At 41.1% G+C, this 13,855-nt stretch overlaps 1 protein-coding gene across 3 annotated transcripts in view; it reads right to left on the bottom strand.

The window, feature by feature from the left end:
• The window catches only part of cica (capicua transcriptional repressor a), a 31,112-nt gene extending 21,234 nt beyond the window's left edge, over window positions 1–9,878 (bottom strand). For 2 of the 3 annotated variants that reach the window (XM_051872981.1, XM_051872982.1), the window contains exons 1-2: window positions 9,665–9,878; window positions 1,458–5,190 (exon numbers count right to left, since the gene is read on the bottom strand). In XM_051872981.1, coding sequence (XP_051728941.1) covers window positions 1,458–5,019 — 3,562 coding nt within the window. In that variant the 5' untranslated portion in view covers window positions 5,020–5,190; window positions 9,665–9,878. The remainder of the gene's footprint in view (window positions 1–1,457; window positions 5,191–9,664) is intronic. The other variant, XM_051872983.1, reaches the window with a different exon arrangement.
• Between the last annotated feature and the right edge of the window lie 3,977 nt (window positions 9,879–13,855).

Raw genomic sequence — 13,855 nt, 5'->3', positions numbered from 1 at the left:
TTATTATACCCTAAACTTTTGAACGGTACAAATGAAAAAAAGTTAGCACACTCACTTTTTAAAATTATTTTACATACCATAACTCTGTGGATGACTATGGTGATTAGGGTTGGGAATCGTGAGAAATTTTCCGGTTCCGGTTCCGATTCCGGTTCTGCCTAACAATTCCGGTTCCGGTTCCGGTTCAATTAAAATAATTAAACAACTAATAAAAAATAGTAGTAAGGCAAAAAATGCACAATACTCGACTCAAACAGTCCTTTTTGTGTTTATTATTCTTGTAAAATGAATTTAACAGAATAAAATCTCAACAAATTCGCTAACACTTTACAATAAGGTTCATTAGTTAAAATAAGTTAACTACATTAACATGAACTAATAATGACTGCATTTCTACAGCATTTATTAATGTTAATTTCAACATTTACTAATACATTATTAAAATCAAGAGTTGTATTTGTTAACATTAGTTAATGCACTGTGAAGTAACATGAACAAACTATGAATGGCTTTATTTTCATTAACTAACATTAACAAAGATTAACAAATACAGTAACAAATGTATCACTCATGGTTAGTTCATAAATGAACCTTATTGTAAAGTGTTACCACAAATTAGATAAGATGCTTGAACACACATGTAAAATTCAGACAGATGAAACAGAATATTTTTGTAAGTTGGATTCATAAAGACTTGTTTCTGAAAAAATGATTCAGTGATAGACACATTTTTAACAGTAATTTATTGCCACCTAGTGTCGTAACAATGCAATCGATACAGTCGTTGTTTGAAGTCCAGTTATTTTCAGAAGGTAATTTATTATACATAAACACCAACGTTTCTATCTGAATAATAAACTTTTGTAAACTTCTGTTATAACTGGAATAGGCCTATTTGTCACACAGAAATAATGTGCGTTTGAAAATATTGTTTGTGAAGCTGTTTATATCTACACATGACAACTCTCTTTAGATCAACGGCAGCGCGAACGCAGATTTGAATGTCGCGATTTTATTTTTGTCAAAGGTTTAATATACACAGGCGAATCATTGTCATTTAGGAATTAGATCATGTGGGTGATGAAATCGAGAACGCAATCTTTTAAAGATTAATCGTGCAGCTTTGGGCACCTCTTTCTCTCTCTCTCTCTGCATTGAAATCTGACGTATATGAGTAGCGCGAGGGATTTTCAGTGCATTCATTGCTATAATATTCATGATGTGAGATGTCTCTATTAAAGGATACGCTCCCCGCAATTCGCCCACCCATCACACCAGAACCGTTTTCAGAACCGAAACTTAGAAATCTTGCAATGTTCCGGTTCTTTTCAAAAAACACCACCGGTTCCGGATGAGAACCGGTTCTCGGTTCCCAACCCTAATTGTGATCAAATATAATTAGTAATAATATATACTAGTGTTCTAATTGGAGTTTATTTATCTTTCATGATTCTTACCAGTGCCAGGTCGTCCCATGATGATATCTTTGCGAGGAGCAGGGTGAGGGGACTCGGCTGGCAGGATGAGGGGCAACAGGGCGGTGGGTGAAGGATGGCAAGCCACCGGCTGTGGGAGAGCACCACCTGCATCCGCATGGCCACCTGACTTCCTCTCTTGCTCTTTACTTCCTAAGCCAGATATCGCAAGGACAGGTCCAGTGGTTGCATTAGAGGTGGACACATTTAAAGCGGAAGAATTTGAATGGGCGGGATGTCCAGGAGCCACCGGTGTCAATGGCTGAGAGGAGGTCACCAGGACTAAGGTGGGAGCAGGATTGCGGAGGAGAACAGCTCCATTGGTGGCAGCGCCATTAATGGGAACAGGGGCCTGGAGACCCGCAGCATGGTGAGGAGGCTGGCTGTGCTCCCTTGAGCGTGAGCTTGCTCTACGGCTCAGGGGACTATCACTGAATTTTGCCAATGGCACATCTGGGTTACGAACAATGACAGGCGAATCGCGTAGGGGAACGATACGACGTGAGCTGGGATCTTGAGGCAGGGGTGAGGGTGGTGTGGGAGAAACCAGCATAGGGGGTGGAGTGGAGGCGGCAGAGGATGAGGGTCGACTTGTGACACTCCTCTGTCGAGGGAATGAGAGAGAAGAGGGGGTTGTAGGCTGGCTTTGGGGCGATAGAACCCTGAATGCTGCGTTGAGGCTGAGGCCGGGGTCATTGAGTTGGGGATCAGATTTCGCATAGTCTGATGCAATGGGCAACGGGGGTGGTGGGGCATCCAGCTTACGTTTACTAGGGCTCATGGGCACAGTAAACGTCAGATTGGTCTGAAAAGTGGGCACAATGCCAGAGATGTGGCGCTCACGTTCTGTGCTGGGGGTGCCCGGGATCTTTGTGCCACTGAGGTGGCGAGGGCGGCGAGGAGTCAGAGGTGAAGGTGCTGTGATGGGGCTGAAATTAGCTGGGCGGAAGCCAAATAGTGTGGGTGAGGGGGAAGGCGCAGGGGAGAATGGTGACTGATTGGACACAGGTGAGTATGAGGGTGTGCATGAGGGTGTGCATGAGCGAGAGCTGCCAAGTGAGACCAGCATATTTGCAGCCTCGCACTCATCAAAGTCAAAGCGGGACAGTTCACGTGGCAGTTCTTGCGGTATGAGAGAGGTCATCACCAGACGTGGTCGAGAGTCCCCGCCACGACTGCTTGCTTCACTGCTGTCTCGTGAGTTGTCGTCCCAGTCATACTCGCTGCTGGTGCGTCCACCTAAACGAAGGTCAGGTGTGAGAGTGCCCGTGCTACTGGCGCCACTTCTTTCTCTGCCCACCCCGCCTCCGGCTTCCATCTCCTTGGTGCGCATGGAGAGATGCCGTGAGCAGTAGCCGCGACGCTGTGACTCCTTCGAACAGCCTTCACGTGAGCACAGTCTGCGCCACTGCTTGCCGTTGAACTTCTTGCGGATGCCTGTAGGGGTGCATACTACGTCGCCCTTCTTGTACTTCTGTTGAGCGGCTGTGAGGGGTGTGCGAGAACGTGACGAAGAGGACGAGGATCCAGAGCCACCCCCTGATGCACCATGTGAGTTGGAGCTGGGGGTCTTGTCCAGGGAGCCTCGAGAAGAGCTTGGGGGCAAGGGAGGAAGCTGGGGTGTGGAGGAGATGACTGCAGCACCTGTAGCTGAATCTAGGCCCAGGAGCATAGTGGGGTGATTTGGGTGAGGAGCAAGAGGCAGATGGGGTGCAATTGGGGTGCTAAGCCCTCTCCCAGGGCTGAGGTAGTTCGGTTTAGAAAGAATGTGCCGATGCTGAGAAGAAACCCCAAGAGCTTTGCTGCTCATGGCTGCAGTGATGCCGCCATCCCTTAGCTGACTGAGACGGCTGACCTCCATGTCCTCCTCTGGGGTGGATGGATGAAGAGGATGATGCTTGTGCCTCTCCCTTTCTCGATCTTGTTCCCTTTCTCTCTCTAAGTGCCTATGCAGGTCTCTTTCCTGATCCTTCTCTCTGTGATGATCATAGTCTCTGTTTGGGGCTACACTGAGTACAGACGTGATGGCAGTGTTAATGGCAGAAGACGAAGAATGGGATGAGGTGAAAGGTACAGTCACAGGGTGCAACAAACTCTGAACTTTTAACGCTGTCAGTCGAAACACCTCCATGTCCTCTCTTTCCTCCCACTCTCGTTCTCTTACCCTCCTACCATCAATCCCTGGCTCTGCTGGCTGAGGTGGCTCTAGGTCCCAAGGAGGAACCAGGAGGCGAAGATTTTGTCGTGATACCCAAACGGCCTGAGCACTGATGGCCCTTCCGTCATCTTCTCCATGTCTCATCTCTTTTCTCTCATCAGATAGATCCTCCCGTAGCTGGACACGGTATGGGAAAGATACAGCTGGATGTTGATCTACTTGAGTGATTACACCTTCTCTGTACCACTGTTGCGCTCCCTCGCTGCCCTCATCACCTCCTCTAAAGGGGATGCAGACTTGTGTGCCTATAGCCACCGGGGCCACACCAGGAGGTGACGCATCTAGAATGAGGTCAACAGAATCAGTAGTCACTCGAAAAGGGTACTTGCATATGGTCTTTTCTCCATTTAGCTGCACCTCCACACTCCCATGCGACTCACTAACTCTCCGTACGACGCCAGCGCGAAACACTCCTGACATATCCCGACCCCGATCGTGAGGCCAGCCTTCCCCTAATCTGGGACCCTGTCGGGCCAGAACTCTCTGATTCTTAAGACCTTTGGCGAGGACTCCAGCTAACCCAGATGACAGGCTCTCCTGTGAGGGTGTTGAACTGCTATGTGCTTGTGGCTTTTGGGAGTTGGAGTGAGAATCACGTCCTGAAGCTGTCACTTCTAGGTCAGTCGAGTGTTCGCTGGCCGTATCGGTTGAGGAGCAACGCTGTGGGCTGGATACGCTCGTCCCATCCTTCTCTCCGCACTCACCTGCAGTTCTACCTGTGGGCCCCATTACATTGTTGTGTCCATACTCAGCGATGCTGTCTACAGCCTGCTGGGTTTGACTGTGTGGGTCTGTGTGTGCAGCAGAGGCAGCTGGGACCTGGTTAGCACCAGTACTATTGTAAGAGCTGTTGCTGCTCTGTGGGGGTGTGCTGGGAGTGCTGGCATTGCCATGGTTTCCGGCATAGTGCTCCGAGGTGTACTTCTTCTTGGGCACGCGGGCCTTAAAAGTGGCCGTCTTACGACTAGACGAAGGGTTGGGGCTATTGCTGGCGCTGGTCGTGCTACTGTTACTGTCACTCTGTGTTCCGCCAGACTTGGAGCTCCCGGGGGGTTCATCCGTCTTCCCAAAATCCACTGCTATATTGAGGACCCCATCACTGTGGATCCCCTCCTTTTCTGGAGACCCATTTCTTCTCAAAGGCCCTTCCTGTGATGAGTCAGAATTTGAGGAGATATGTCTCTTGGGAGAGGTAGGTGAAATTTGGGGTATTTCCTCTGTTTCTCTCTTCTCTTCCTGTGGGCTACTATCCACCATCCTCCTCTTAACTCCCTTGGCACGAGTGGAGGGGGGCGACCGCCTGTCTTGCTTTTTAATGGGCTTCATCTTTTTTTGCTCTAAGATAGTCTCTAATCCTCCTGATTTCCTGCAAGTCCCAGCCTATCGATATCTTCCACTCTGTTTCCTTCTTGCATCCCGCCCCTTCTCTGTCTTTTTCTTCTGTTCTTGTACAAGCCTCTTCCTGTTTGCACTATCCTTTCCTTCTTTAATTAAACCCTGTAATGAAACACAGCACATGAGATGGATCAGTTCATTATACAGAACTGCAATCCCCATATAGAGAATAGGGAGTACAGAATACAGCATAATTAAAAAGCAAGATAGCACAGGAGATAATGTTTTAGGTTTAGTGCCTAATCTAACATCATACGTGTAATAGGCCATAGCCTTACAAAGTGGATATAAAACAACTTAATGCTAAAACTTTGACAAAAACAGAACACAAAGGAAAATGCTTGCCCAGACAAGTAAAACACACACACTTTGGTTTTTTGGCTGGATCGGAGGAGGCGGGGGAATTCCTTGTTCAGTGGTATTTCTGTGACTCTAAGGCTCTCTCTCTCTCTCTCTCTCGCTCTTTCAAATGACCTTTTTACATTCGTTACAAAGGCAATCCACCCCTACAGTCCTCACTTCCTGTCACAGCACTACAACATCTCAATGTACAATACCACCCTTACACATTACTACTTACACATTTTTTCGTCCTACCAAAACACCCTTTTCTTCACTCTCCAAACTTACAGTGTGGATTGTGTTTTAAACCCAATCAAGATATTTTATCAACATTAATGTTTGCATAAATATATTTAGACACTTGAATAGAGCTACAACCCAGTTTAAATACACCTTACAGAGTACAAATAATCCAGTGTAGTCAAATGAGAATAAATTTAAGCTTTGAATATCTCGAAAACCGAATGTAGGGTTTATGACTATAAAATATGACTGACTGGTTTTAATTAAATTAAGGACGTGTATCTAATTTATATTATGGTTAAAGGTCAGGACATGAATGACCTCTTTTGATGAACCAATGCATGCTTGAATTGACGAAGATGTAACATCATTATAGGTCCGCAGTGCAAAACTGTCCCATTCTTGTGAGCAGAAACCACAGTAACCACAATGCCATTTGCACTGTAAGACAAGTTTGCAGGCAACATGCAAATATGATATGCAGTATATTACCTTCAGTAAGAAAATTATATCATAAAACACTTTACTAAGACCTGCTAAGACTTTTATTGCCTGGGCATGTAGGCGAGTATAGTTTTCGGTCACTAAACTATTCCAATGCATATAAGATAACACAAAGTGTAAATAATGAAAGATACTATTTAAAGGTGCACTCAGTTTCTGTCTCAATAGTACCACCGAATTGGGTTTTATACTGACATCATTCCATATTTAGCCTATTTGTTTGTTTGTTTGTTTATTGATTTTTACTCAATTCATTAGATGTCTTTTCAGGTCATGAGATCTGTACCTGACTGAATTGACTCAAATTACATCCCATCTGAACCCAACTGGCAAAAATTACTTTTTAAGAAAGAAAAATAGACCTGAGACAGACCCAAGAAAATTAGCCCCGAGACCCAAGCCATGTTGCCAGACAATGTAGTCTATAATTTGTCAAAATGTGGGAGAATATGTTTTCCGTGAATTTTCACAAACACATCAAAATATACAGTTATGGTTTAATTTTGTTAGTTTGATTTAGTTGATTAGTTTGGCATTAGCTGCATTTAGATGGTTTTCTGTAATCAATATCTGGCAACAGTACATCGCTTTTCTGCTTGGATGAGCAATTCCAAGTAGATAAGCCGCTCACAAGCTTTTTGTTGCACCTCACCACACGCCGCTGCTGCATGCACATTGATGAGACTGGTAATTTACACACAGAAGTGCGGACGGACTGAAAACATAGAAGGGGGATAAGAATGTTGTCAGAATTATTTAATATGAGAAAGAGTCTTCTTGGGTCCATTCTGTAAAAGCACATTTATTTAAAACTACCCGTGACCCAAGGCTACTAATATTGGACCCGACCCATGTCCGTGGCACTCATCAAAGTTTTGGACCCAAACCAGCTCAGTAGGCGGTTGCATAAACTTCTTAGACTAGTCCTAAGAGTTAGTCATCTCATTTTTTCACAAGACTGGTCCTAATTTCAGTCAGTTACGTAAAAAGGTGCATTGGTCTAGACTGATCACCCCTTGTTAACTGCAAATTGGTCAAACTAGTTCTTAAGACACAGTCTTAATATAGTGGCTAAGGAGCTGTTTACACGACACCATTTTGAGCTAAAAACTGAAAACTTTTCATGCGTTTTAGCAATTCATTCACTCGACAACGGCGTTTTGGTAGCCTGAAAACAAAAGCAAGGTTTGAAAGTGCACGTTTTTTGAAAACGATACCGTTATCGTTCCCATGTAAACAACAAAAATGCGAATTTGTGAAAACTGTGACGTTGTACACATGCATATTATGTGTTCAGTCTATAGCCGCGTAGTGTTTCTTTACAAAGTGACATTGCCAACTACTGGCCTGGCAGAATAATGCATTCGTTTTCGGGGATCCATGTGAACAGGGATCGTTTTGACAAAATTTGGGATGGTATGGGGTCCGTTTTGAGGTTTTCAAACATTTATATTTTATAGGCTAATTGGTTAACAAACAAAAACCCAAGTGTGCAAGTACTCCATACAATCAGTCATCAAAACGTTACTAAACACACATGCCCACTGCAGAGTCTGCCTGATGTTGGTGTTGACGTCGCTGACAAACCCAAACTTTTAGCCGATCAAGTGCGATAGCAGGCAGACATGATGATTCACGAGTGACGGGTATTTAACCCGATAAGGATCAGATTTTGAACTTGTAGCTGTATATTTAAGTGAAAAGTGGCAAAAATATAAATTGTAGCTACAATGGAGAGTGACCTAAAAACTTGGATTACAACCTGTGGTGGAAGATGATTCGAAGGCTCTGTGTAAATATAACTGTAAGTCTGAGAGCACAGTTAAATGACTTAATTGAAATTAGATATGGGACTACTCTTGTCCATCGTCATGTGCACACTGGCCTGACCAGGAAATCTGCAACTTTTAAACTGTTCAGACTGCACACTGGTATACTCGTCCCCGAACAGCTGCTGAAAGAGGTTTGAATCAATGGTTAATCAGTTTTGACCTCAAAGTTCTGCATTATGTTCTACAATGTGTACTTCAAGAAAGATGTACTGTAGTTCGGTTTGAAGTTAAAGCACAACACAAATGTAAGCGCATTATTATAATTTGTTGTTCATTTTTTGAACACAAATGACAAATTTTGGGCTTTTATGGTGTGCAAGGGTTAAAGTCTGTTAACATTTTTGTCATAGTTGCTTATTTTCTTTTACTGTACTTGCCATGTATTGATCCGTTTTCCTATTGTATTGTTCTCCTGGCAGGGAAATTCATTCATTTTTATAATTTTATTTTGTCATCATTATTTAGTTTTAAGGAGGTAAATGGTCTTTATAAACCTTGGTTGTCATGACAATAGAATTCCATCACATCCTTTTTGCAGTTAAAGTTTTGGGTGGGTTTTGGTCTAGAAATCGTCGACCCAATCTGGCAACACTGGTGGTGGACCGCTTCATGTAGAGAATCTCATGTATAACTTTAATGATTTTTTAACTCAAACCATAGTATATTAGTCACTTTGGAGGAAATATCTGCGAAATACATAAATCAATTAAATTTAAATAAATATTTTCTTCTGTGTAAAACTTTTAGAATTGGCAAAAAAAGTTTATTTGCAATGCACTAAACAATCATTTAACTTTTTTGGCTTGCTCACTGCACTCACTGACCCTTCAAATAACTACAATAATTCAATATTATATTGACTAGCCCAATGCACAATAATAAATGTTCCCATGCAACAGCAAGAGTCCAAATAAACACAAATGCCACGAAACAAAGTAAAGGCCCTGTTTCCCATCAACAGTGGTGCTGCTGTAGTCGACTTGCGAAAGTTTTGCTGAGTAGTACACCGCCGTATCTGTGTCAAGCGCTTTTATTGGTCGTAGTGCCCTACTCTACGCTTACAACCACCTACGACACAGTCGAGTGGCGTAGGCCTCCTCCATAACACAAGGCCGCAGAGCAGTTTCCCGTCTCCCTCAGGCTTCTGAATCGAGGGCGACGGTGGCCACAATATTAAATATGAGAAAAAAAAACAAAGAATCTTTCTCATATGTGTGCCTATAGGCTATAAATATGAAAACATCCGGATTAAATTTACTGAATGCAACTGAAAATGTTAATATAATATAGTCAAGTTTAAATAACAAAACAATCGCCTTATATTTATGTAAAGAACTATGGAAATAAGAAGTGACAGTCCCTGAAAGGTAAACGAATACACAAAAGCAGTTTGTTGAAGCTGTAACTGTAGTGTCACACAAATATTTTCAGGAAAAAAAGTTTTTAGGCTGACTGTGCACCTCCACCCCTCCCTTTTAATGTGTGTGTGTGTGTGTGTATGTTAAAATGCTTACTCCGCCATTTTATACAATCCACTAAGGAAAAATAAACTGACAGCGAAACATTGTAGATAGATCCGCGACGTAAAGGCAAAACACAGCATTAAATATATAGGCAGATCTCTGCAGTACTGCAGATCAAAGGTTTCAACTCACCCCGTGAATATTTACAGTGCCGTTGAAATGGTGTCGATGCGAAAACCAAGCCTTTAAAACCATGGAATCCCCGAGAAGGGGTTTGCAAAGAATGTTTTTCTTCCGCAAATGAGAAAAAGTCCAGCCGTTGAGGTTCCAGGGTACTCTACAGTCGCAAAATGGTGAATGAAGCACTAAGCCTTGACAACCAGCGCCATCAGCCAATCGGCGTTCACAAAAGGGTACAGTAGCCTGTCAGTATTAGGGTAGCGGTGATGAAGGCGGAGCCATCTGTCAAAGTGCCGTTGATCGACAGGTCGTTCGGACCAATCGCGTTATGGGAAAACAAGAAACAGCTGGTCGATCCTGAAATTGTATCAGCCAATGGGAATTAAAGGGAGGGGCAGCCGAAGCGAGTAGGTGGGCGAAATCGAGAATATTAATAACAATTTGCAATTTCAAAATACTTTTGTAATCAATTTGACTAAAGCATCATTGCAAAATAAATAAAATAAAATAAAATAAAATAAAACAAAATCACTTTCACGGATATACCTGGATGTGCCCTGATGGTGGAATGACCTGCCTAACTCAACACGAGCTGCTGAGTCTTTAGCCATTTTCAAGAAACGGCTAAAAACGCATATTTTTCGTCAACACTCGACCTATTATTACTAACCCATAATATTCTAGTCTATTTCTATTCTATCTATTCATTATTATTATTATTCTATTTATTTATTTAAAAAAAAAAAAAAACTTGCTACGTGTATTGTGCTAGACTAACTGGACTAGTCACAGCACTTTCATACTGTTGCCCTATTGTTGGTTTGATTGCTTTGGATAAAAGTGTCTGCTAAATATATATATAATGTACCAGTAATATCAACAAAATAATGAATACATATTTTTCAGACATTAATGACTTTCTAGTTGTTGGTTAGATGAAAGTATACATTTTAATAAATGTCTTAAAAACCTTTAAGCGATGCAAAAAAAAAAGTTTACTTGTGAGGATTAATGTTGATATTTTTTATCTTATGTGTATTTATATTGAAATCACAAACTTACTTAGACTTGGAAATGAGATTCCTTTCTGTTTATTATTTATGTTTTTTTATTTACATAATGTCATCCTCGTTGGAAAATCCCACTTAAACTAGTAGCTGGGTTTTTTAAGAGGGTTTTTTTTTTCTAATAGGGATGACATTATGTAAATAAATTTAAAAAAAAAAAAAAAAAAAAAAAAACCCAGGAAGAAAACTCATTTCCTAGTCTGAAGAAGTTTCAGATATTTTAGCATAAAAAAATAAACATAAAAAGAAAAACAGACACAACAACTTCATTTTACACTTTCTATACCTTCATGAATCCAGCCAATTGCAGAGCTCCTTCAGACTACTTATGACGTCACCTAGAGTCTTGAGCCCGCCTTCCACAGCCAGCGTCATCAAATCAACTTGTGATTGGTCAAGCTGCAGGGGTCTTCAGACCAATGACCAAGCCATGTGATGAGCTCATTATGCCTGTTGCCATCACTGCAACCAAACAGGAAGGGTTGTGAGTAAATTAGTCTAAATGAGGGTTTAGAATGCAACGCCACAGTGTAGCAGATATAGAGTTCTGCATTGCAAATTCATTTTAATGTGATTTAATCATTGTGGGTGGCCTCTTCTGAGCCACGTTTGAATAAATGTGTGGCTTCAACGCATGCGAATGGTTGTGAGTGTGGAACTGCATACTATGGAGATGATCAGTTTATGCATCACAGCTCAGCTGGACCGTCACGCACTCTGCATGCAATTATGACATGCAATGGAAAATTGCATAACACGTACACACAAACACTCACTCACTCATCCACATAGAGACGGTAATCTCCGAATACACGCCACACCCTGTTCTGTTGTTCTGTTAAAGCTCCAGAGAAGTCCTGGCAGGGGTTGATGTTCAGTACAGATATGTGAACAGTTGTGTGTCTTGTGTAATGTTAACATTTAACTACGAGAATGAAGAACTAGTGTTATGTCAATGCTCAAAGGCTAGTTTAACCCTGACCTATAAAACAAAGTGAAAACGAAAGGGAAAGGGAGGCCAAAATGTAGCATATTCAGTCATAATGAGACTTTCAGGTTGACTAGATACACACTTTGATGGGGATATATTATAAAGTACAAAGAAAGCGTATAAGAATAAAAGGGCTCTGCTTTAGAAGGGGCCTATTTGAGCTTTTGACTCAAACAAAGAGGAAACAAACATCTACTCTGGGCTGACTAATAAACAAACCCTAAAAAGTCTAAAAATATAGGATATAGCAAAGCGAACTGACATACAGTAAACTTCCTTGATTTTGTGCTCGAGGAAGAAGTATTTATTTATTTTAATCTTCTTTATAACTGCATTATCTCCTTTGTACTCTCTATTTCTTTCATTTGGATACATTTAAAGAGAAAGTCAAAAGCCAGTATGTGTCAATCAATCAAGTCAAATCCCACAGATCCGCACAGGTCTCTTCAAAACACACAAACATACACATTCAGAGACAAATTAGGCCTCCTTGTTACAACCAGCCACTGGTTCATAGTGCCTTATTTTCCAGCAAAACTTAACCTTTGACCTAGTCTTAACAGGTCAACGAGCCCTCACAGCAAGCGTCCAGGCTTCCCTGTCAATCAAGCAATGTGTGACCCCAACTCCTTCACCCCTACCCCCACCCAATTATGAGCTTTTGTAAAATATTTGATTATTTTAGGTTGAAAAAAAAGAAAATTTATAGAATTCTATGGTGTAAAAAAGTGATTAAAAACCTTGACCTTGCAAGATTGTGCATTGTGCATTAAATGGCATGGTACATACAGTATTTTGGGTGTGTTTTAGTGGTTGCAAGATACATTATCAAATACACAATGTTGCTACTACTAATTATGCTAAAACCATAACAAAAGTTATATTACTTTGGCTTTTGAAACACTAAAAAGACCCATATCAGAAATTATAAGCTGTTAATAATACAAGTAACACTTTGAGTTTATTTCTTGCATATCTTTAATAAAAGTATTTTTATCAGTTAGCATTATAATGTCAAGAGCCTATTTGTGACAACACATATTTCAAACTACAAACTATATTTAGTTTAACTTTAAACTTTAAAAACCCTTTAGAGTAAAACTATGGCAAATTAGCCTTCCGCGGTGGTATAGATATTGACATCCTGATGACTGAACTGCTCTAAAAGATAAGAAACTTTATTTTTACGCACTCAGTCAAAAAAGATGAGGCTTTGTAGATTAGCTTTAAGGTGAACCGTTTCCGCACCAAACGGAATTGCAAAAATAGCGATTAATGATGACTACGAGTGGCTGACGTACATGAAACTAGAATTAGATAAAGTATTTAAACCTCAAAAACGACACTTCGCCTTTAAGAGCCTCGAGTGTGTCGCTTCTAAACAAGTGTGAACGATGGCGATGTTTTAGCAGCAGAGGGCGCTGTTTCACAAATAATTACAAGTGAATACAAGTCTAAAGTTCTAAGTTCTTCCTCACGGATACTATGTGCAGTCTGATGAAATTATCGAAGGATACGTTTGATTCCAGGTTTGTCTCTAAAACGAATTGTTGTTGTTTTGTGTTCAACCCACGCTATCTGGTTCGTGCAGAAACGTTAAGTGTTAACGGTCTCCCTGTGGCGTGAATTTCCAGTTCATTAGGAAAGTAAATCCTAGTTCATTTTGCATCTTGCTTCAGTTCAAACAGGATCTAGAATAACAGGCCTTGTTCTTTTGCATTTCAAAATGAACCTACAGAAGCAAAACAACTATATGTGTGCTTGTACAGGCCTGGATTCATGTTCAGCAGCTTTTAGAACTGTCCCCCCAACCAGTCCCAAAAACGCCATGGTATTACTATGGTACATTATTGTAGTATTATGCCAAATTAAATATTATAACACCACTTTTAGGTTTAGTAAAAATGGGTAATTATGGGTACTAATTGAATTAGTTTTTGAATTAAAAAAAGTTACATTTGATTTAATAAGATCATTTTAGTTTGTTAATATATTCAAATGTATGAGGTTTCATAGAAAGCATAGTGAAAATGTTGAAATATTAGTTTTATCTTAAAGTGTTTACCAACAGATACAAGACACCATCAACAGGGAAAAATCAGGAAACTGAGAGATGCAAATGAAGTAAAGGACAAGAAAGCCAGA

Source organism: Ctenopharyngodon idella, chromosome 19 (assembly GCF_019924925.1).
Source record: "Ctenopharyngodon idella isolate HZGC_01 chromosome 19, HZGC01, whole genome shotgun sequence".
In the NCBI taxonomy this organism is placed as follows: Eukaryota; Metazoa; Chordata; class Actinopteri; order Cypriniformes; family Xenocyprididae; genus Ctenopharyngodon; species Ctenopharyngodon idella.
Note: the sequence above shows the minus strand (reverse complement) of the source record. Positions and strands in the feature narration are given on the sequence as shown.